Here is a 24,626-nt window from a genome sequence, read left to right as displayed (position 1 = left end):
CATTCTGGGCACATTATTTTTTTCCATTTATGTCAGTAATATTATCCCTTCAGCCCCATGCCCTTTTACCTACTACTGCTCAAATTATTGGCATCAAAAGAGCAACAACAGTATGAGGAACTTAGCAACTCATGTGTGAAGAGTACGTTGTGACACACCTCATTTAGTAATTTAAATGTACTGTATAATTTTAGTATGAAACTTTCGCAGAAAATGGCTTTCACCTGCATTTCACATAATGAGGGATTGGCTACGATAATATCATGCTTTTCTACCTCAAACAAAAATTTCATGAGTTGTTTCCACCACTTCTGTGTCAGCATACTATGATGCCGTGATATTTTTTATTCATTTTTCCCTCTTATAAGTTAACTGTTGTTCCCTGTTAACTGTTATCAGGAATTGTGGCCTGGACTATCATTGTTACATTGTTATGCATCATACTGGCAGACACAGAAATTGCATACAATTAGCCTCTCCAAAATATGTACGAAAAACATAAATCTATATAAATAAAAATCAGTTGTCACATATATGAAAGGTAATCACTTGGGAATGGCCTGACTGATTTGGCTGATTTTTGTTGTTGTTTTTGTTGTTGTGTTTGTAATTGTGAGGATAAGGTTAATATGAAAGAAAATTTTTGGAAAATTTCACCAGAAAAATTGGAAATTTGGATGGCATTTTTGTATGAAAATCTCAATAAGAGAAATGTGATGTGACAGTTTGTTTGACAGTTCTGCAGTCACATGTTTTCATAACAGAAGGAATACGAGATTCAGTTTGACAGTTCTGCTGGCACTTGTTTTCATAACAACAAATTCTGCATTGAATATTGATATTCTGCAAAAAATAATACAAATGAAAGCGATATTTCAGTGCATTATCGGTTGTGATCATATCTTTGGTGTGTTGCAAAGATTGAATTGATATTAGTTTGGGGTAAATTTCTATGTTGCAAACATTCAGTTGATTTCAGTTTGTGATTTATTACTTTGGAAGAAAAATGTCACCAGTGAGGCACCAAAATATTGGTTGGTCTAAGCACAACACAGGCCAGTTACACGATTGTCTTGAGTCGGCGAGACTGAGGAAGAGCATAGATAGTGTTTACAGGCAAATCAAATAAGTATTTCTGAAGCACGATCCATTATAACTCCCGAACAGTGGTTAAGTTTGACTCACTCAGTTGGAGCTTACACACAAAATAATTCAGAATGTCGACAAAACAGACAGCCAAACATGTGTTCACCGGTGCGATGATTACTCCACTAATCAGTACGTAGCAATGTTGGTAACCATGTTTCAACTTGATTACTAACAAAAGTTCATTTCTCACTTACAGGTCAAGAAACAAACAAAAAGATCAGCTGTATGAATTTTTATACATACCATTTGATGATTCATTGAAACGAGTACTATCACAATTGTTTCATCAGTTGTCCGTTGTTGTTGTTGTTGTTGTTGTTGTTGTGGTCTTCAGTCCTGAGACTGGTTTGATGCAGCTCTCCATGCTACTCTATCCTGTGCAAGCTTCTTCATTTCCCAGTACCTACTGCAACCTACATCCTTCTGAATCTGCTTAATGTATTCATCTCTTGGTCTCCCTCTACGATTTTTACCCTCCACGCTGCCCTCCAATACTAAATTGGCGATCCCTCGATGTCTCAGAACATGTCCGATCCCTTCTTCTAGTCAAGTTTGTCCGTTGATATGTATGTCAAAATTGAAACGGAATGTTTACAATTAATAAATTGCAAGGCCAGTCATAGGAGGTGTGGGGAATAAACGTCGAATTGCTGCATTTTTCCCACAGGTATCCTACAGTGTTGGAAACAGTCAGTGCTACTTGCTTCCTCTCCAAGTGAAAAGACAAAAAAATATCATTCATCACTGAGAGTTGTGATGAACACACTAAAACCACAAACAAATTATTGTCAAAACAATGAATTCTGATTTTTTTTTCCATGTCAGTAAATTCATGATCTTACTGAAATTCTTTTGTTTTAGTTCACACAAATTCAAGGAAAGATTTTGTTGGCTGAATCCTTTCTTGACCAATTGACTGATTGACAATGCAGTCTAAATCATTGGAAATATAGACATGTCATATATGAACACTTTCTGTTAAACCAGTTGCGAGAAAGAACATGCTAAGCTGTGCTGTGAAAATGTGTGGTTTCGTTTTCCTTTTCGCTGTAGATTTTAACAGAAAACAGGACAGTTGAGTTTATGGCTTACTTTATAAGGATGTTCTTATTCCAAGAATACAACAGATTTCAACCGACTTGCCACTCCAATTTGAGCATGTCCAGTTTCTGGTTAGCCTTGCATTCGCAATGACAATTAATAACTCACAAGGCCAGTAGTTGGAAGTGTGTAGAATAAACCTTGAATTGAATTGTTGGAAGTGTGTAGAATAAACCTTGAATTGCTGTATTTTTTCCCATGAGTGTGCTTCAGAGTCCATTTGTAGATTAAAACCATGTAAAATACTGTCATTAAAGCCACTATCCCTACAGATCCAGTAGCTGGTAAGGTCTCTCTCATACCCCATGCACTAATGATTCCAGCCAATTTACCAATTCATTTTGACTTCTATTCCCAGTCAAGGTTCCCTTTATAATATCAATAAATAAAGTCAGAGGAGGGGGGGGGGGGGGGGGGAAGGGATGGACAGAGAAGGAAGGAGGAGACGGATATAGAAATCGGGAAGGAGGATAGACAGAGAAATGAAGGAGGAGGAGGGTGTGTGATCAGAGTTGTACGCACTTGTCAGCATAAATGCATGTCAGCCACACCCTCATAATCCCACAACATAGAACACACAAAAGATAAAAAATTCTTTTAATATATACTTTAAATGCTATAATAATAGTAATAGTAATAATAATACCACGTCACAATTAAATTCACACAAAAAATGAAAATCCAAAAGAAGACACCACTAATTCTCAAATTTGATTTGAAATCCAAGAATCAAAAATTACAGAAGTATAGGCAAATCAACCTACAAACAGCTGGAGAGATTTCCAAGTGAAAATTATATGGAAAGCAAGAGAATGATCCCATTACAGAAAAAATTCAAACACCCATGGTGGAATTCAAATTCCAGAATGAGATTTTCACTCTGCAACGGAGTGTGTGCTGATATGGAACTTCCTGGCAGATTAAAACTGTGTGCCCGACCGAGACTCGAACTTGGGACCTTTGCCTTTCGTGGGCAAGTGCTCTACCATCCCTCTGCAAGTTTCGCAGGAGAGCTTCTGTAAAGTTTGGAAGGTAGGAGACGAGATACTGGCAGAAGTAAAGCTTTAAGGACCGGGCGTGAGTCGTGCTTTGGTAGCTCAGATGGTAGAGCACTTGCCTGCGAAAGGCAAAGGTCCCAAGTTCGAGTCTCGGTCGGGCACACTGTTTTAATCTGCCAGGAAGTTTCATATCAGCGCAAACTCCGCTGCAGAGTGAGGGTCTCATTCTGGTAACGTCCCCCAGGCTGTGGCTAAGCCATGTCTCCGCAGTATCCTTTCTTTCAGGAGTGCTGATTCTGCAAGGTTCGCAGGAGAGCTTCTGTAAGTTTGGTAGGTAGGAGACGAGATACTGGCAGAAGTAAAGCTGTGAGGACGGGGCGTGAGTCGTGCTCCGGTAGCTCAGATGGTAGAGCACTTGCCCGCGAAAGGCAAAGGTCCCGAGTTCGAGTCTCAGTCGGGCACACAGTTTTAATCTGCCAGGAAGTTTCGGAATTCAAATTTTGATAACACATTAGAAGAGAGACAATGAGCCTTCTTAAACTACAATTGTGCAAAGTCAGAAACCACACAACAGAATTTTTTTGAAGTCGGAAAACAAATAGCTAAAATACGTAGACTAAAAGAAAATATGTTAATGAACAGCTAAACTCAACTGAAGAAGACTTTAGGAACCACAAAACACATGACTTTTCCAAAATGTTTGCAAATCAAATCAGAGAATACACTCCACAAAACCTCGCTTTGGAAGCAAATTGGAAAATTTACGTTAACTAACAAATAAAGTTGTCAAGAAGTAGCCAAATTTTTCTCTCGACTTCTAAATTTCTCACAAACAAGTAGGAGATTCCCCATATTACAACCACAACACTCAAAAAAACTCCACTGCTGCCAACTCAAGAAAAAATTTATAGGTACATTGAGAAGTTCAAAAAGTCGCTGGGAGAAGATGGAGTTGTTGCTGAGCTATTGAAGAACCTTGCTCCAGTTCCTTAAAAGAGAGCACTCAAATCATCCAAGAAATTAGGTAGACAGAAAATATTCCAGAGGAATGGAAATGTGCACTAATTCATCCATTGCACAAAAAGGGAGAGGGGTCGGATATAAACAACTGCGGAGGTATTTCACTTCTGCTGGTCACTTACAAAATTTTATACACGTGTTTCCTAAAGAGGGCATAAGAACAACTAGAACATACAATTTCATTTTACCACGTAGGCTTTTGACTTACTAAATTGTGCCCAGAACAGATCTCTACCCTAAAATTATTTTAAAAATTAAAGCATTCGTGTCAAAACCAATAGTCTCCTCATTCATTCATTTTAAAAAAGCATAAGATTCTATAGATAGACAATCTCTATGGCATATTCTTAAAGAATGCGGATTAGACACCAAACCTACAAATCTGATCAAACAGACAGTGACAGAAAATGACTCAAAAATTAAATTCATAGATGAAATTTCAGAACCATTCTTAGTTAAAACAGGAGTAAGACAAGGAGATGGGATCTCACTGCTATTATTCAAAACAGTTTTAGACAAAGTAATGAAAGAATGGGAAATGGAACTAAAAAACAAAACTTTTTGAAGCCATTGCAGATGACTTTGTGATTCTCACCGACAAAAAAAAAAAAAAAAAAAAAAAAAAAAAAAAAAAAAAATTGTGACCCTCAAAGAATGTGCAAAGCTGCTTCTAAAGCTGAGTCAGACCTCATACCCAATCTTTCCAGCTTCCTGGCATGAGAACTAGTAATATTATCCTTCAGACAATCAATGAGATACATAATATGCGCATATGCATTGTCAAAAGTGAAATGGGTCAGTTCCTTCGAAAATTTAATCTGTGTTACATAGGCTTTCTTATTTAAGACATCTTTTGTTTTAATATAAACATCTAATTTCTTTAATAAGAGCAGTTTTCATGAGCTGCTGAATGTAACATGGTGAGCTAGCAATAATTCTATTGAAGTCTTCTGATAAAATTGGGGATCACATTATATTCTAGACACATTTTATTAAAATTAATAGTGGCCGATGTCAGATAGTCTCTTGCGTAAATTCAGAAATTGGTAATATGTTCATGTTGCCCTGTATGGCATTGTACTACAAACAATGCTGTTGGAGAAACATCTGCAACTGTGCATTATACCGGAGGTTGAAAATACTGTCACAGTTGTAAAGTTCTTTTTATTATTACATGACCGGTTGCAGGCTCTTATACGCCCATCTTGAGGTGTCATACTGAAATAGTAAGAGACGGGAGATGATGTTTACATGCAGCAATACATATAAAAAACAAAAAATTTCAGAAAAAATGTTTTAAAACTTTAACTGTTATGTAACAGTTCTAGAAAATGTTCAAGACAACTGTGTGAGTGTGGTGAGTGGCCAACAGAACATAGCAATACTCTGAAATATATGTATTCACTTACTGATGAAACTGGAAGCATACGCAGCATTTCCTGCATTACAACAATATGTCAGTGTGCCGCTATAGTTAAGTTAGGGCCAGCCCAGCTTGTAAACTTCATACATACTTGATATCAGAATACAGCGAACACAGTGAACTTTGTGTGTTTCAGTGAGAATTATTTTGTCCCAGGCTGAAATCCAGTCCTTTGTCCTGCATAATAGTAAACAGCAAAAGCCATTGTTGTTGTTGTTGTTGTTGTTGTTGTTAGCGAGTGTCCCCATTGGAGAATGATAAGCAGGTGATTTTCAATCTTTCTTAAAGGTTCTTCTTATTTTCCCAATATTTCTTCATTTTCTCCCTGAAGACTTCATTTCTTTCTGAGGTCCACTTTGCTTTGTATGGTTTTGGTTCTTCCTCTGGAGTAAACTTCCATTTGTCAGTTTTGTTTCTGAATGCATCCTTGTCTGATATGTCAGTTTTTGCTTTTGTCAAATCCTTCTTGACTTCAGTTATCTAGGGTATTGGTGCTTTAGGGTATTGGTGCTTTGTCATGCCATGTAGTCCAATAGACATTTAGTTAGTATGTTTCCAGGTAATCTGTCTAGGTGTCCACAGAATTTCATTCATCTCTTTCTGATGTCAGTTTTGATGTTTGATACTTTTTCTGCTGTGTCAGTGGAGTGCAGTCTGTATCCATATTGTGTCCCAGGATTCTTCTAATAATCTTGTCATCTACTTTCTTGTAAATCTAGTTCTCGTAAATCTAGTTTTTGATTCAGCATATGTCTTTCACTTGCATAAGTGACTGTTCGTTTGATTACGATGTTGTAGTGTCTGATTTTAGTGCCTTTTGACAGGCATTTTTTGTTACACAAATTCTGAACAACTCTGGATGCTTTCTTCATTTTGAGCAGCCTGTTTTTTTTTTGTGCTATTTTTTTTTCAAGTTCTGTTGGTTCAATAATTTAAAAAAGATACTTAAAATGTTTGACTCTGTTGATTTCACTACAGTTTGTTTTAAGTTTCGGAATATCTAACTTGGAACAGATGAATTCAGTCTTCTCAAAGGAGATTTGCAGGCCACCCTTCTTGGCACATTGTTTGAGGGTCTCGATTTGTTTTACTGCTGGTTCTTTTCTTTTCTTTTCCCTCTCTCTCTCTCTCTCTCTCTCTCTCTCTCTTTCTTTCTTTGTTAGAATCACTAAGTCGTCTGCAAATGCTAAATATGGAACGTTCCTTGACATCTTCCTAGTTCGATTAGCTTCCAAAAGTTTTGTTTTCTTAGTTCCATTTCCACCGCCTATATATGCATTGGCTACTTACTGGTTAATCTCTTGACACTGCCCATTAAAGAATGTCCAACACTCGGTCACATGTCTACGCTTCTTACAAGTTCGTGTGGAAGATCTCTTATACTGCGGGGTAATCGTATCACGTAACAAACAGTATTTCAAAGTGTTACAATGCGCTATTGAATGCTTTTTGAGATATGTCTTGTTTACAAAGATTTTCATTTTGGCATTATTTTCTCATTTCCAGTAAAGTGTCTGTATACGTCAGAAACAGTTTAAATACGGGAAGGTACAAAATAATAATTTTACATACTATACCTAGCGAAATGAGCTATATACAGGCTGCACCACAGATGGGTCAGGCATTGCATATGCACAGTAAGTATTGAATGCACACTTCACAAAAGCAAGAAAATATTATCTATAAGGAGATACCCAAAAGAAACCAAACACTATTATGTTTTAATGTATTTATTCATATTTTAAGCTCTAGCCTTCAATCCCTTTCAAAGTGGTCCCCACAAACACACTGGTCTAATCTTTTATTCCATTTTTCAGAACATTGTTTAAATTTATCTTTTGCAGTGGTTGGCAGCTCCACCAGAAAAAGACTTCTCTGTCATGTCTTTCTTCATTCTAAGGAACAAAAAAAAAAGTCGTGGGGGCAAGGTGGGATGAGTGTGGAGAGTGAGGAATGGGTCATACCATTTTTGGCCACGAATTGTACAGAGCAGGGGCATTGTCATGATGGAAAAACTTGTCACTAGACTGCAACAAATTGGGTCATGCTGCACAGTCTTTTAAAAACTACCAAGTGGAAATCTTGGTTAACTGTCTGACCCTGCAGAACAAACTCTGAATGGACGACTCTTCTCACACTGAAAAGAGAAATTGGCATTGTGTTAATATTTGATTTCATCTAACTAGCTTTCTTGGGATGATCCAAACTTGAAGTTTTCCACTGGTTTGATTGTTGCTTCGATGCAGGATCCAAAGCACAGCACGAAGTTTTGTCACCTGTGATACTTTTTGGAAAAAAAAAAGAGTTTGGATCATTTCAGGACTCTTGTTTCAAAGCACAGCATGCTTCCACTCAACTTGAGCAGTCAGTGGTTGTGACACAAATATGACAGTGACCCTTTTCATTCTCAAATCTTCTGTCACAGTTTCCAACACTGATACTTCAAGACACTCCTGACAGATTGTCAGTTTCTTCAGTGGTCCGTTGTCGATCTTCATTGATGACTGCACGAATGTTTTCAACATTTTCGTGCAATTGGGCCTCGGAAGGACGAGCACAACAAGGTTTGTCATCAATTGAAGTTTTCCATTTTTGTAATGGAAAAAACACTCAGACACTTGAGTTTCCCCCATAGCATTGTCCTTGTATGCTGTTTTTAACATGTCAGGAGTTTCTTCTGTTCAACTTTTTCTGGAGGGGGGTGGTTAGGGAGGGAGGGGGGGGGGGGGGGGGAAGAATTTTACCATTGCACACTGTGCACAAAAATCAGCCACTGCAAAAATGACAATCACACAAAACAGTTGCCACTACAAACCCGGTCAAAACTAGTCCAGACTTTCTTCAGTGACAGCATTTTGGTTACTGATTCTGTCTGGAATGTTCTCTCCGCCCACTCCTAATGGCAAAACGTGGTACTACAAAAGCTCTGTCCCCCCTCCCCAAAATTTGTTCAGTTTCTTTTGAGTACCCACTTGTATGTCTGTATGTCTGAAGCATTAGTATTACGAGCTGGTCAATGCAAACACTAAATCGTCACCAACTGATTTTGCTCAAAGCTGGTTGGTTGGTTTGGGGGATTAAAGGGACCAGACTGCTACGGTCATTGGTCCCTGCTCAAAGCTGGAGCATAGACTCGCACCATTAGTGATGTCTAACATATAGTAGCATAATTTTGTAGTTAGGGATGGTAATGAGGTATTAATGTGTTGGCCTAGAAACTGAAAGGTCGCAGCATCAAATCCCAGTTGAAGTGTGGAAAATTTCTGTTAAGATTCACCAGGAACAACAAACACAGGTTTCAGATTCCGCATTAAACTGTGGCTCTATTTTTCCACTGTAGAATTGCTCGGTAGGTTAGGGAGCCACGTCACTGACATGGCGTACAATTAAAAGACTTACACCAACCTGTTGAGCTACACAAAATTATCATTATTATTGTTGTTGTTGTTAATAGGTTGGTCCATAAGTTTATAGCATTTGTGTTTTGCATGTTCTAAATCTACATCCATACTCTACAAGCCACCTGACGGTGTGTGGCGGAAGGTACCTTGAGTACCTGTATCGGTTCTCCCTTCTATTCCAGTCTCGTATTGTTCGTGGAAAGAAGGATTGGTGGTATGCCTCTGTATGGGCTCTAATCTCTCTGATGTTATCCTCATGGTCTCTTCGCGAGATATACGTAGGAGGGAGCAAATACTGCTTGACTCCTCAGTGAAGGTATGTTCTCAAAACTTCAACAAAAACCCGCTGAGCGCTGGGTTTCACACGATCGTCTTTTTCGAAACCCATGCTGATTCCTACAGAAAAGTCATTATACTCTAACACAATACGTGTTTCAAAATTCTACAACTGATCAACGTTAGAGATATAGGTCTATAGTTCTGCACATTTGTTCAACGTCCCTTCTTGAAAACGGGGATGACCTGTGCCCTTTTCCAATCCTTTGGAACGCTACACTCTTCTAGAGACCTACAGTACACCGCTGCAAGAAGGGGGGCAAGTTCCTTTGCGTACTCTGTGTAAAATCGAACTGGTATCCCATCAGGTCCAGCGGCCTTTCCTCTTTTGAGCGATTTTAATTGTTTCTCTATCCCTCTGTCGTCTATTTCGATATCTACCATTTTGTCATCTGTGCGACAATTTAGAGAAAGAACTAGAGTGCAGTCTTCCTGTATGAAACAGCTTTGGAAGAAGACATTTAGTATTTCGGCCTTTAGTCTGTCATCCTCTGTTGGTATCCTGGTCACTGTCGATTTATTTGTCGGTTGTCATTTTTTATTTGTGGTTCATTATTGCTATTTGAATTTACCTATTGTCGTTTGGAGATAATGAGTGGAGCTGTGGATGCTAGAAAATGGAGTGCCGAGAGGTGAAATTGGAACATTTCCGACATATTCTTCTGTTTGAGTACAGTAGAAGAGTGACAGTAGCGGAGGCAGCCAGAATCATCTTATGCTGTGTATGAGGATAATGCCATTGGATAAAGCACAGCAAGAAAATGTTTTCTCTTTTTAAGGAGATTGTTTTGACATTGGTAACTCTCCACATTAAGGAAGACGTTCAGGGTTCGATGAAGATCGTTTAAACACATTAATCCACAGTGATCCACAATAGTGCACCCAAGAACTGCAGATGTGATGCTCTGTGATCACTCCACCATCGTGTGACATTTGCATGCAATGGGGAAAGTTTCGAAAATTGAGTGTACGGGTACTGCATATTCTAACCCAAAAAATCAACAGGTGGTCATATGTGCATCTTTGCTTGCTGGTCATCAGTCAGCTCGTGAACACTGACCATTCCTATCCTGTCTTGTTACTGTTGACGAGAAATGCTGACTCTATGGTAACACGAGGAAAACAAAGAAATGGTTGTGCCCAAACAAAGCAGCAACTCCACGTACAAAGACCTGTGTACATTCACAAAGGAAAAAGTTTTGGATCTGGTGGAACAGTGATGACGTGGTGTACTACAAATTGCTTCCGTGAGGTGTACAAGGGGGCACCCAAAAGAAACCGGATTGTTGTCATAAAACATTTATTGATGAACCTTTTTACAAAACTAGTTCAGTCACCTTCAAAATACTCTCCATTACATGCGATGCACTTGTCGAGTCTCTTTTCCCACTGTTGGAAGCATGTTTGGAACTCTTCAAGTGTGATATTGTCCAGCGCCCTTTGCGAAGCTGTTTTTACCGCCTCCACATCGTCATAACGCTCCCCTTTTAGCGTTTTTTTCATTCGTGGAAATAGGAAAAAGTCGCACGGGACTAGGTCCGCCGAATACGGAGCGCGGGGAACGATAGACCACCTCTGAGACGCCAAATAGTGGGTCACTCGTAAGGCCGTGTGTGCTGGAGCGTTGTCGCGATGCAGAAACCAGTCACCTGATCGCCAAAGTTCCGGGCGTTTCCTCCTCACATCCTCTCGCAGACGCCTTAAAATATCCAAGTAAAAGTGCTGGTTAACAGTCTGGCCAGGGGGCACGAATTCCCAATGCAGAATTCCACGAACATAAAAAAAGACAATGATCATCGTCTTCACATTTGACCTCACTTGCCGTGCTTTTTTTTTTGTCTTGGGGAGTTGGGAGTCCTTCACTGGTTTGACGCTTGCTTGATTTCTGGGTCATACCCGTAACACCAACTCTCATCCCCTGTAATGACTTTGTTCGAGAAGTTTGGATCACGTGCAATCTCTGTTTTCAAGTCCTGACACACATTCATGCGGATGGTTTTTGCTCCCGTGTGAGAAGGTGCGGAACAAATTTAGCAGCAACATGTCTCGTGTGCAAATCCTCACTCAAAATCCGCTGGCACGGGCTCCAACTGATTCCTGTCTCTGCTGAAATTTGGTCGATCATTTGGCGATGATCCTCGTTGATCTTTTGGAGGACCTTTTCAATGTTCTCCTCATTTCGCAATGTTGAAGGGTGTACAGAATGAGCTCGGTCTTCATTACACATCTCACCACGTTTAAATCACCCAAACCACTCGAAAACCTGTGTGCGGCTCATAGCGCCCTCCTAGAAAGCTTCCTGAAGCATTCGGTGTGTCTCCGTTGCAGTTTTTTTAAGCAAGAAACAAAATTTCACACACACACTCTTCGTTCTTTTAAAGTTGCCATAACGACTTCGCAGAGGTAACCCGCCAACAGTCAGAGAAACACAATACCACACTTGCACGTTCAGCTCTACACTGACGCCATCTGCACAGCTGTTTCATGAAGGTCTCTACTAACACCATCTAGCGTGAGAACCCTGCACTATGTCTACGAGTGGCAGCGCCCTCAGAGTACGGTTTCCTCTGGGTCCCCCCTCGTAACCATCACTGCTGAAATTTATTACCAACAACTGTCTTGCCGATGCAGTCCGAGAACAATGACCGGGAGGACTGTGTGAAGTGATGCTACTCCACGACAATGCTCGCCCATTCTACTAGACTGACAAAAAACGCTATCCAATAGTTTGGTTGGGAAGTCATGCTGCACCCCACTTATTCACTGAGTAAGTGCCCTCACATTTTCACTTTTTCCAAACATCCTTCAAGGAACTTTCTTTCCAGATGAAAATGACTTTGAACATCAGTCAACGAGTTCTTTGTCTCAAAGCTATGCGATTTCTACAGTTGCAGAATTGAAACTTAGGCCAGCATTGAGCGACTCGTAAATAGTGAAGAAGAATAATCATCGATAATATAAAGTCTCTGTTATGCATATTTATTGTGTTTATTAAATTTATGGAAGGACACTATGAACTTTACTATTGTATACTTTGTTAATAATTTGTACTTTCGGTAAAAATTAATTATAATAATCCCGTATTTCTCCAGCATGTGATGTAAGAGTCACATTTGAACATGATAAAATTACGATTGAAAGATAATCACCATTAATTTAAAGTTACAATAAGTGGTGCATTATTTCTGTGGACACTTGAAATGTGACACGAGGAAAATATTTTCACAAGCCCCTTTCTGTTGTTACACAGGTCTGTCCTGCCATTATTGACTGTCTGTGCTGACAGCTTGGAACGTCTGCAACTTTTCTATTTCTACATAGTCCACGATGGAGCGAGGCAGGCATTTACTGCTGTGGGGCAGCTGAAGAACTTGAAGGAACTTAAGATGCCGATGCTTGAACCGTTACCACCTGGCGTAGCTTCTCTGGCATTTACGTAAGTTATGTGATGCATTAAGGTGACCATATTTTGTAGACTCAAATTTGGGACATTAACATATTTCCTAGGCCCAAATCTGGGACACATTAAAAATTTTGCAAAATAGGCTATATTTATCTATTTATTTATTTATTATATGAGAAGAAGGTTTCAATTAAATGTAATAAATACAAAATATCAGCTAAATTTGTTACAAAGAAAAGCACATTTACATTTTATTAATACCTTCTAAGATGAATGAGTGTGATCAGGGCAACTGTATTTATCAGTGCTGTGAATTTTCTTTATAAAGTCTGTATTTTTCAACAACATATGAAAAAACTCGACACAAGTTTCATCATATTTATTCTACTTACTAACATTCCTTTCATGGTTTCTACAGCCAACTGCGTTTTGTCACTTGTCCATATATTGTTCATGTGGGAAAATACCCTTGCAGTAGCAGCATTAGTGCCAGGAAAACAGGAAAGAAACTCCACTAGCTTGAGTACATTTGAGAATGGCACATGATTCTGGCTGAAATGAGAAATCATCTCAACCCATCTTTGACTTGGAACAGTGTTGTTAGCAGTCCATTCAATGATTTTCTCAGTGGTTACAAACTGTTTGACACTGACATACTCATCATACATTACATTTTCTGCAAACTGAACATATGGCACAGTTTCGCTAACTAGAGAAGAAGTTCTTTCAGTGTCATCCCATACAGTTATTTGATTCAAAGTAACTGAATTGTAGCAGTCCAAGTTCTGGAAACTTTTTTCAGTCCACTTTTTTAAGTAGGATAGAGCAGTTTCGTAGAAAAATAATACAGCACCATGAAAACTCTTTACCTCTGCTGGAAGCAGACCTGCCTCTGTTTCAAGAATTGTTTTAACTTTTGAGGGAAGGAACTGGTTTTCAATTTTGGACTGTAATGTAGTTTTCAACTTACTAATACAATCAGCCACTTCAAATATAGTGACTGTCTGTCCTTCAACTTGTTTATCTGCTTCATGAAATGATGAAGCCTGACTGTGAACAAAGTATAGCCATACTTCAGACAAAGGGTTTTGAAAGAAGTTTTGAAGTAACAATGGACACTTTTTTTCAGATTGGAAGTATGATTTTAGTGTTTTAAACATTTTGATGACTCGCTCAACAGCAGGCAACAGTGCTAACCATCTTGTTTGAGCATAACCCAAAATTATTGCAAAATCTGTTTCAACAAAGCTGCAAAAGTCCTTCAGAGTTTCAACTCTCACAGTGCATAATTTGAAATACAGAAATATTTTGGAAACTACCATTTCTATATCTACAGGCAAAATATCAGTAGCTGCTCGAACAGTATTATGCAGCATATGAGCAGCACAACCAACCCCTATCAGTCGATGACCGAGTTCCACTTGTAGTTTAGTAAAAACATTATTCTGACCTTTTCTTTCAGCACCTCCAAAATTGCAATTAGTGTTATCAGCACACAGTCCAACAACTTTTTCTTCTAGGCTGCTTTTTCTGAGGCAGTCTGTTAAATAGCCACTCAGAATAGTAGATGTTTCCACAGGCAACGGTTTTAATTGTAATAATCTTACTTTTACACCAGTTTTGTAATCAAAATATCTGACAAGGATAGGAAAGACCTTAATCTCTTTGTGGTTAGATGCATCAGTCAGAAGTGAAATAAATGTCACTTTTTCTAAATCACGTCGCAACATATCTAATGCACAAGGAGTTAACACATTCACAATTATTACCTCTGTTTTTGTACGTGCATTAGCAAATGTAGGCTCTAATGTCGCTTGAAGAAGCTTCGATGTACAGTCCATAGATCTGAAACTATGATTGTGCTGAATTGTATGATACGCAAAAACGCCCTCAGTTGCAACTAACCTCTCCTGCTAACCAAAAAGTTTCTCTGATGTAAAAAATGACTTTAATGTTGCACTAGACGCTGCTGCAGAGACTGCTCTTTTATGTTTTTCACTTTTTAAATGTAGTTGTATATCACCACGTCCACTGTGACTTAATGAGAAACTAGAAGCACATGTGTTGCACCTCACTTTTCCTTTTGAGTCCAAAGAACTAATGTCACTGATGAATGGAAATTCTTTCTGCAATTGTTCATAGAAGGAGCACATGCGCGTCTGTGAACTCATTCTTGCAAAAAAGTATTGTTGTTGTTATTGACGAGGAAAAACAACTAAACTTATCAAATGTAATATACCATAACACGATGTAACACAAAATTCAATCTGATATAATATAGCACACAGATGACAAATGGTAGTATTCTAGAGACCAGCATACAATGCGTTGGCGACGCCAAAGTCAGCGAGAGCGTATATTACTGTTCGTCTGCCTCTTCCATGGCTATCAGAAAATATGCAGATTTCTTCCTTCTTCTGTTCGAGTTACGGTTAGAACCATTTTGACCGAGCGAATGCGTTCGAGTGCGACTTTTTCCCAGTTGCCGTGGTCTCTGACTGCCCATTAGCTGTTTGAGCTGCGGCCAACACGTGTTTGCACAGTAGAAACAGTTTGATAACAGTTTCGACAATTTGGCATACCCTCTTGTCAAACAATTTCCCACCATAACTAAAACTAATAATAAAATATACCAATACAGGTGAAATGAATGTCTAATTCGGGACAAATTGGGTCATGATTGTTAATTTCGGAACTAACAGATGTACCGAATTACCTTTGAAAAAATTTGGGACATACACACACAAATCGGGACTGTCCCGGAAAAAAAAAAAAAAAAAAAAAAAAAAAAAAAAAAAAAAAAAAAAAAAAAAAAACGGGATGGATGGTCAATTTTTATGACTTTATAATCTATTGGGGATGCAGTATATTAAAATTTCTGGGCTTCCATTTGGTGGGAGTGGATCAAATGCAATGAACTTTCAGCTAATAGTACACCAGCCTGACTCCTACATTGACACTCCTATATAACTGTGCTTTTGCCTTGGCAGTCTCTTCACTCTATACCTGCTTTGCTGGCTGGGTCGCATGCTGTACTGGACTGATGGCCACCATAGGCATTATGTTATTTTAATTTATGAAGCCTTTGGTACGACAAGATTCCAGCAGACATGCCAACTCTCCCGATTTAAGCGGGAGACTCCCAATTTTTCCTTCTTCCTCCCAATTTTTCCTTCTTCCTCCCGATCTCCAAACCATGAAGACCGATCTCCTGATTTTCAGAGCAGTTTCAGTACTTTCCTTACTATTTGAAGATCGTGCACCTTTGATATATTGGTGGATGACAAGGTGTGGCTGCTACTTGTCTACGTTAACTTAGAAGATTCGTGCGGTGGCTGTCAGGAGCGGCAGTAGGCGTAGCTCCCACTTCATATATACAAGGAAGTAAGGAACTTATCGTTGGCAGTGTTCGGAGACAAATGAATATCTTTCAACTAGTGCCAGCGCAATCGTAAAGTTATCGTGGACTGGGAGTAGTCGATAGTCGTTCTGACCGAAGTGATTAGCATTGTTGTGTCTACAAGGCAGTGTTGCCAAGTTGGGGGATTTCCCCCTAAATTTAGGGGGAATTAAGCTACCTAGGGGGAAGTTAGAGTGCAGAGCGATAAATGTTTCAGGGGAAAAAATATTTAGGGTTACTACCCGCTCCTCCGCTCGACAATTTCATTCTTGGCTCCCTTTCACCTGTCTCTCTCCCCCCCCCCCCCCCCCCCGCCCCCCCCCCCCTCCCCCGCCCCCCCAGCCCTCCCTTCCATTCACTCGTTCAGTTACTTGACGGTGTGATAAATTATTTAGGGGAATTTTAAGTGCAATATGGGGGGAAACGGTGAGCCAGGATTGGCATCACTGCTGCAAGACCCTTGTCTAGAACATAGGACCATTGTGTACTTGGATCTGCTGCACGATGTGTGTACTCTGTAGTAGATGTTGGCTGTGTATCATGGAAGTGTTGATTATTTTTTGTGCAGAATGGCGAAGAAATACAATGCAGTGTTCAGAAACGTGTATAAGGAAGAGTTTCCGTGTTTAAGTGAATCGAGGAAGGGACAAACTTAACACATTTTGTAGTGTATGTAGATGTGACTTTCTAGTGGCTCAGGGCAGGAAATGCAGGTGCAAACTAAAAAACACAAGGAGAGTGTCCGTAGTGTAGAATGGAACCAAAAACTTAACTTCTTGTGTAAACCCCAAAATGTAGATTCTGTGACAAATGCCGAGGCTTTATTTACCTCATTTATTGTAGAGCACAACTTGCTGTAAACTGTGCATGCGGCTAAAATTCTCCTGATTTTTCACTTTTGAAAGTTGGCATGTCTGTTCCAGTAACCACTCAGTACCCTAGCAATAGGTTATTGAATATTATGAACACCTGCTTAATAACCTGTTGGCCACCTTTGGAATGCAATACATCACTGATTCTGCATATCGTGGATTCGAAAGTTTGTGGATAGCGGACCGCTGATTTGTGTATGAGGTAATGGTTCCTGATAGCAACTCAAATGGGTTCCACTGGATTCACATCAAGCAAATTTTGTGGCCAAGACATAAATGTGAGTACACTATTGTGCCCCTCATACGACTGTAGCACAGTTCTGGCTATGAGACATGCTGGAAGATGACATCACTGGCAGGGAAGACATCAAGCATGAATGGGTGTAGGTGGTCCACAGCTATCAGCAAGTCTTTGAGTACTACTGCAGGTCCCACGCGAGCAAAGCAGCCAGTGCCCCATAGCATAATGCTGCTCCCACCAGCTTGTGTCCTCGATGTGGTGCACATTTCGAGCCACCATTTGCGAGGAAGCTCCTCGATTGGCCTCAAAAGGGTTGAGTGCACCTTGCTTGCCAACAGCACAACAGACCCAGACAATAACCCATCTAAGAGCTAGGCCCAGCCTGTGCTTAACTTAAGTGATCTAACGGGAACCAGTAAAGCTGTCGGCACACGGACCATGCTGTTGAACGTTAACGTTGAGCGTGCCAAGTTCAACGTGCTGCTGAACGCTCGGGAACGATGTGACTTGTGCATACGGTACATGGGTCCCAACGTGGTATATGCGATTACAACGCACTCCAGCAGCAGTTGAGGGATGTTTCTAGTTCGTAAATCACACTGTTTACTCAACGGGCGCGCGTAAAATTCCCACGTTAGCTCTATTAAAACGCATGTTTCCTACATCGTCCACGAAAGGGAAACTACCATGTCCAATCAATAAGGACACAGGCGTATAAAAGTTCCGTCACAAACAGTGCATTACAATCGATTAAATTTCAGGCATGCAGCCGCGCAAATAAAATTCCTCCACTGATATTTCGGCCGCGTATCGTACGGCCATCCTCAGAGTGACTCACAAGCTTGTTACTCACTATGAAGATGGCCGGACGATACGGCCCAAAATATCAGTGGAGATAATTTTATTTGCGCGGCTGTATGCCTGAAATTTAATTTGGAATACTTCTGCGCATAAGATAAACATTATTTCATCATTCCCACATTTTAGTAAAACCCAAAGGTCAGTCTTACTTGATCACTGTTCCTACCCAGTGGCAGAATCTTTGCAACATGTGAATTATGAAGCGTAAAAGAAAAAGGAGCAAAATATCTTTATACAAGTAGCGCAAGCTGTCCTGTAGATTTAGCCAATCGAACAAAGTCACCCCTCAAAAATAGGTGAACTTACATTTACATAACATCATATATTTTAGTATATATTTATATTAAACTAATAATAAAGTCTCAGAACCTAATAAAAACGCATATGTTAGGAAAAAAATTTGGAAGTGTTAAGACACGAACCACCGCCCCAACAAACGGCTCATTCCAGGAAAGTGACGCTACTCATTACGCTAAACCAACATCAGACCTTGCGTATCTAATCATATTATGTTACCAGTTGCTGAAAACGTTAATCGTAGATATGTTACTAATTGAAATTCAATTATAACAAATTGTACAAAGAATAATGGGTTTTGGTTGGATCTTCTGTGTGTCGCTGCCTTCAAATAGCCTACTCTCATAATATGCAAGTTACAATAATTCTTTTGCCACGAATATGTTTCTCATTATTTTATTGGAACGAATCACACAGTTAAAAACGGGTTTTCCAGTGATTCTCAATTAGCTGCTGCTCTGAAATAGCATATATACTTATAGGCTTCAAATGAATGTCAATATGGCGCCTCACAACTCTGTACTGAAGGGAGACGGTTTGCTTGTGACGTAGGTGGCGTTGTGCCGTCTCATTGGTCAATGCTCAGACGCACGCTCAGAATATCTGACATACCAGATATTGCTCTGCATGTTCGGAAAGAGTCCATGCTCAGACGCATGCTCAGAATATCTGACATACCAGATATTGCTCTGCATGTTTGGAAAGAGTCCTGAACGTGCTGCTCCACGCTATGACGTCAGAAACTCGGCACACTCAACGCTCAACGTTCGAATGCACGGTCCGTGTGTCGACAGCTTAAGGCTGTTGGCCCCAGTCACTTACTGCTCAGTGATGTCGTTCTATCACTTTCCATAGATGCTCACTACAGTAGCACATGAACATTCAACTAGCGACGCTGTTTTCAAGACATTCATTCATAGTCTCTGGGCCATAATAATATTATGTTTGTTAAAGTCACTTATGTCAGTAGATTTCCCCATTTGCGGTGTGTGTCATCATTAGAATGATTCACCACCTACCATTGATCCACCAATATACCTTCCTTATCGTGTCACGTTCCCACAATGCCAGTAGGCGACATCCAACCTTTTGGTAGACAGTGGTCATAATGTTTTGGCTTATCAGCGTAATTCAGTGCCTGTTTGCAAGATCATGGTATCTCTCACAAACATTTGAAAATCTCATTATATTTGGTACATGAGAGATGACAATGGAGTACCCCTTGTCAGTGTGTAAAATGATGATATCTTTGTCTTTCGTCAAGTCTGCTGAGGTTGTGTCAAGCTTCGTGGATTGAGACAGAATCAAAATGTTGGGGGTTGGGTTGTTTGGGGGAAGAGACCAAACTGCGAGGTCATCGGTCTCATCGGATTAGGGAAGGAAGCTGGTCACGCCCTTTCAAAGGAACCATCCCGGCATTTGCCTGGAGCGATTTAGGGAAATCACGGAAAACCTAAATCATGATGGCCGAATGCGGGATTGAACCGTCGTCCTCCCGAATGCGAGTCCAGTGTGCTAACCACTGTGCCACCTCGCTTGGTAATCAAAATGTGCCGTCTGTTGTGTACAGTTTGTTCATCAACATCGCAGTATGTATTACAGTTCATAATTAGTTGTAACTGTTTCCAAAATGTACAAAAACAATTACTGTAATGTTATTTGCCATAGTAAGAAATTTGGAAAAGGGTGATATTTTCACCATGAAAAGTGCATTTTTGAATAATAGAAATCATGAATTAAAAAATATGAAATAAAATGTTGTTGTGAAAGAAGACAATTACTAGTACATCCAGGTTCAGATGACCTCTTAATTTACAGAAAATATTACCTCTCTTGATGAACTTTTGATTGACGAAATATAAAAGCAGTGTGTTAAAAAAAAAAATTATCATCAAATTATACAAAGTAAAATGTTATCTTAGCACAATTGAGAAGTGTTTTTTAAAACTCAATAAATGCCAAAATAAATAAATAAACTTTAGGAAATGTGTTTTTTAATTATCACACTGAAATATTATTTACATAAATGAGATAATTTAACATGTACACAGCTTCTGTAGCCACGATTCTGCTTTCATGTTTGGCTTTTCCAAAATTATTCATTCTTTATTTCAGAAAGTGGGACAAAATTACTATATAGTATCTTCATTTTCATCATCATTGACACGAAAGTCACCGAAGTGGCATCAACTAAAAAGACTTGCAATACGGCGACTGAACCCCGAAGTCTTTTTAGTTGACGCCACTTCGGCGACTTTCGTGTCAGTGATAATGAAAATGAAGGATACACAACACCCAGTCCCCTGCAGGAATCAAACCCGGACCCCTTGCACGGTAGGCGGTAATGCTACTGCTGTGCTACGGAGGCAGACGTAAAGTCAGTGAATGCAAAGACAAAAGTCAAAAGTTTAGTTAACTACACATTCAAATTGAATTTTTTCCATTTCTTTCTTATCCTTAAGATTAACTACAAAGAAAGCTACTTTACTGTTCATTTTGCATAGAAATACTACAGTATATCATTTTAGTGCCATACTTTTCCAAAAATATGTGATAAACAGAAGTGCAAAATAGCAACAAACATTATAGAAATAAAACACAAAATACGAGCAACAACAGTACTAAATGGAAAATCCATTGATCATGTTCAACAATATCCTTACAAAACTGTTGTGCTCCTCTTGGTATGTTAAAATGTTTCACAAGTTTTAAGGTGCACTATTTCTTTTCCTTTCTAACCATGTTGGTCTTTTCTAAGGTGGCTGTGTTCCTCACTTCTTGGCTGCAGTTTCTGGATTTCTGTTCCTCGACCTCTACCAGGACTGCATTATAAGCATCCAGTACTGAAAACAATACAGTCTTCTTAAGACTTTTCATAAGTCATCACTTGCTGAGCAGTTATTTTGGAAGGCATCTGTTAGTGCAGTGGACTTGAGACCTTTTGCTTTCTAAACTTTATGGAGTGTCTTGACAATGCTATGTTGTTCCAACACTTTAAATATTCAGTCGGTGAAAAAATATTTTCCTTTGTCCCATAGTCTTTACCCACACTACCAAACGCTCTGCCAGGATAATAGCTGTGATCACGAATGTGTTTTCTTCCCTGAAGACTGTTAGTGTGCACATTGTTACTATATTTTTATTTTGACTAGTGCAAATTTTATTTGGACCATTTTCTGGCTGGAATGCTTCAAGGTTTCTGAGAAAATCCTATAGAGCAGAGGCTCCGTGGTTGCATCCTTTCAGTCCTGTTCTAAACTAGGTATGAAAAGCAATCCTTCCCTTAGTCTGTGCTTGAGAATCACTCATAATGCATGAATTGTATACCCAAATTTATCTTGAATAGGATGTTTCACCTTCAGAGATCTTTGGCATTGGCTGAGTCTGTTGTACAGGGTACACAAAAGTCACTGGACAGTTGGTTAAAAGAAAACAAAAGTAAGCACTACTGCAGTTATTAATGAATGGGGAAGACACTTTAGAGCAAAACCACCATCTAGATAAACAAGGCATGACATTTGAGATAGATTTGAAGAACATGGATTTGTTATGAGTGCACCAAGATCTGGCTGCCCAACAACAGTCACAACTGAGGAAAATGAATTTTGGGTATGTTTAGCTGTGACCCAAAGTCCGAAAAAATCGACCAGAGGATTAGCAAGTGCGCTGGATTTATCATGGAGGTCAGTGCAAAGAATGTTACAAAAACAGAAATTTAAAGTTTGCATTCCACGTTTACAACATGGGTTGCCTGAAGGTGATCCAGATCGACATCTTCAGTTTTGTGAATTGATACTTGACCAATAGAAATATGATCCTAATCTAGTCAGTAAAATTTTATAGACTGACTAGACCAATTTTAAGTTAAGCGGACAAGTTAACAGACATAATTGATCTTGCTAGTATACTGACAATCACAATCTTTAGTTAGAACAACCACTAAATCAACCTGGTGTGAGTGTTTGGATGGATTATCGTTATTTGGTGTACATTTTTGAAGAAGGAACAGTGATAAGAGATAACTATTTGAATTTTCTTCAGAATTATGCAGTACTAGGACCTATGCTGAAAACTTTTAAGAAATTTGTTTTCAACACGATGGTGCTCCACTACATTATGGCACTGTCCTCTGCGATTATTTAAACGAAACTTTCCAAAGAAAAGTGATTGGTCGAAGGGCAGATACTGACATGACTCCACATTCACCAGATGTTACGCCCATTGATTTTTTCCTATGGGGAAAGGACTCTGTTTATTCTCAAAATTCTCAGACCATTGCTGAACAGAAAAGACTATGTACACAACACATTTCATGATTTGGACAGTGATACCATACTATGCCATAAAGTATGTAACTGTTCCATAAAGACTTCAAAGATGTATTGAGGAGGATGGAAAACAGTTTGAAGATTAAAAATAATTGTAAGTGTTGTTTGTATTTGTAATGAAACATAAATTTTATCTTTTGTTTAAATCTGTGTCCAGTGACTTTAATGCCACCCTTTGTATCAAAACATACTTTAAACACATTTGGATTTTCCTCCTTCCTTATTGCATAGAACTTTTTGCAAGAAATTTGTGCAACCTGTGGTTTATTATTAATTGTTTCTTTTTCTCTAGTTCTTGTTCTGTTTGAAAGTCTGTCTTTGGACATTCCTGATGTTGCATGAAATATTACTGTACATGCAAGTACTGTGTGCCCATCATTTTTTCCTGATCAAAACAGTACACTTCCTTTTTGCTTCTTTCTTGATGTTTCTTCTTCCTGTCAAGCTGGCCTGAACTGAGCAATAATCGAGAGTTATTTTTGTTGTGTATTCCGCCAATTTATTTCTATTGTTGGTTCGGGTGGCAGGTACTTGCTTACAGTTTACGCTTCTTCTTCTTCTTTTTCAGAAAACTCTTTCATATTATTATTGACAGTGATTTCCTGCATTATTGTTCTGCCGTGGGCTCTTAGAAGCAAACCACAGTTTATATTTATCTACTTCTGCTTTATATGACTGAGTTTTGCAAAAACTTGTTTTCAACACGTGGTAACAACAGTAAATAACGTCTTCTGGCAAAACCATTTCAACAGATTGTACATGGCAACCAACTTGATTTGTAACAAGAAAAATCTAAATTTTGAAAAACTGAGCATGTTATCTTTGAAAAGACGCTCTTCAATCTTCATGTTAGATGAATAATGTGTGTGAATAACAACTGGAATGGAATGGAGTGTGTAAATAAAGAGTGTCACAGCACTCAGAGACTGCAGACATACAATTTGAGTCGGTATATATGTTGTGAGGGAAGAAAAGTTTGTGCATGAACTGAGGATTTTCTGTGGTGTTTTCTGGTTAATCCTTGACTATTAGATCAACTGTGCTAGTAGCACTGGAATGTCATTAATCTACTATGATGATAGTTTGTACTGGAGAAATAAAATGGCACTAAGATAGTGGACATGTGATACTTTAAATACAATGTCAATAATGAAATCTGAAGGCCACATGCTGTAGTTTTTACTAATGTACAGAGAGACCAAATTAACTTCTTTTGTAACAAGTGCAGTAACAGATTTTTTGTACAAAACCAAACTACTAGACAAATGTTCTCTTACTGGACAATTTTCAGCAACCTCATTGGTGATTGGCTGTCATTTTATGGCCGTAGTTCTGCAATGGTGCATATCTGACCTGTGTTGCCTACCCTTCTATGACCTATCTTCACTTATTTGTCTTCCACCTTGTATAATGATCTCCTCATATCTAAGTGTTCACAATTGGTAATCACACAAGTATATCTAAAATCAATTGAATTAAATCTTTGATATCTTTGAGACTATTATAGTTACAAATACAGGATGTTCCATTTATCTGATGACTGCACACATGGCACATTAGATGGTCGGCAGCAAGCACTCTGTTGACGAACAAATCAGACACAGTATCACCCATCTACTACAGCAGTATTAAATTTAAAGTACCTGGAAATAAGAGCAAGGAGATGCTGGAACTGCTCGCCATTGTTTTTCGCACATTTATGTCTACACAAGAAATCATCCATCACATAATATACTTCTCTTTGAGAAATTGAATTAACTGATTTGCAGATGTTATCCTTGAGTTACAGTAAAGTG

The 24,626-nt window shown here is 39.0% G+C and overlaps 1 protein-coding gene across 1 annotated transcript in view; it reads left to right on the top strand.

The window, feature by feature from the left end:
* The window catches only part of LOC126428205 (F-box/LRR-repeat protein 7-like), a 109,085-nt gene that overhangs the window by 60,042 nt on the left and 24,417 nt on the right, over positions 1–24,626 (top strand). The window contains exon 5 of the mRNA XM_050090118.1: positions 12,679–12,864. Coding sequence (XP_049946075.1) covers positions 12,679–12,864 — 186 coding nt within the window. The remainder of the gene's footprint in view (positions 1–12,678; positions 12,865–24,626) is intronic.

The sequence above is a fragment of the Schistocerca serialis genome, chromosome 12 (assembly GCF_023864345.2).
Source record: "Schistocerca serialis cubense isolate TAMUIC-IGC-003099 chromosome 12, iqSchSeri2.2, whole genome shotgun sequence".
NCBI lineage: Eukaryota > Metazoa > Arthropoda > Insecta > Orthoptera > Acrididae > Schistocerca > Schistocerca serialis.
Note: the sequence above shows the minus strand (reverse complement) of the source record. Positions and strands in the feature narration are given on the sequence as shown.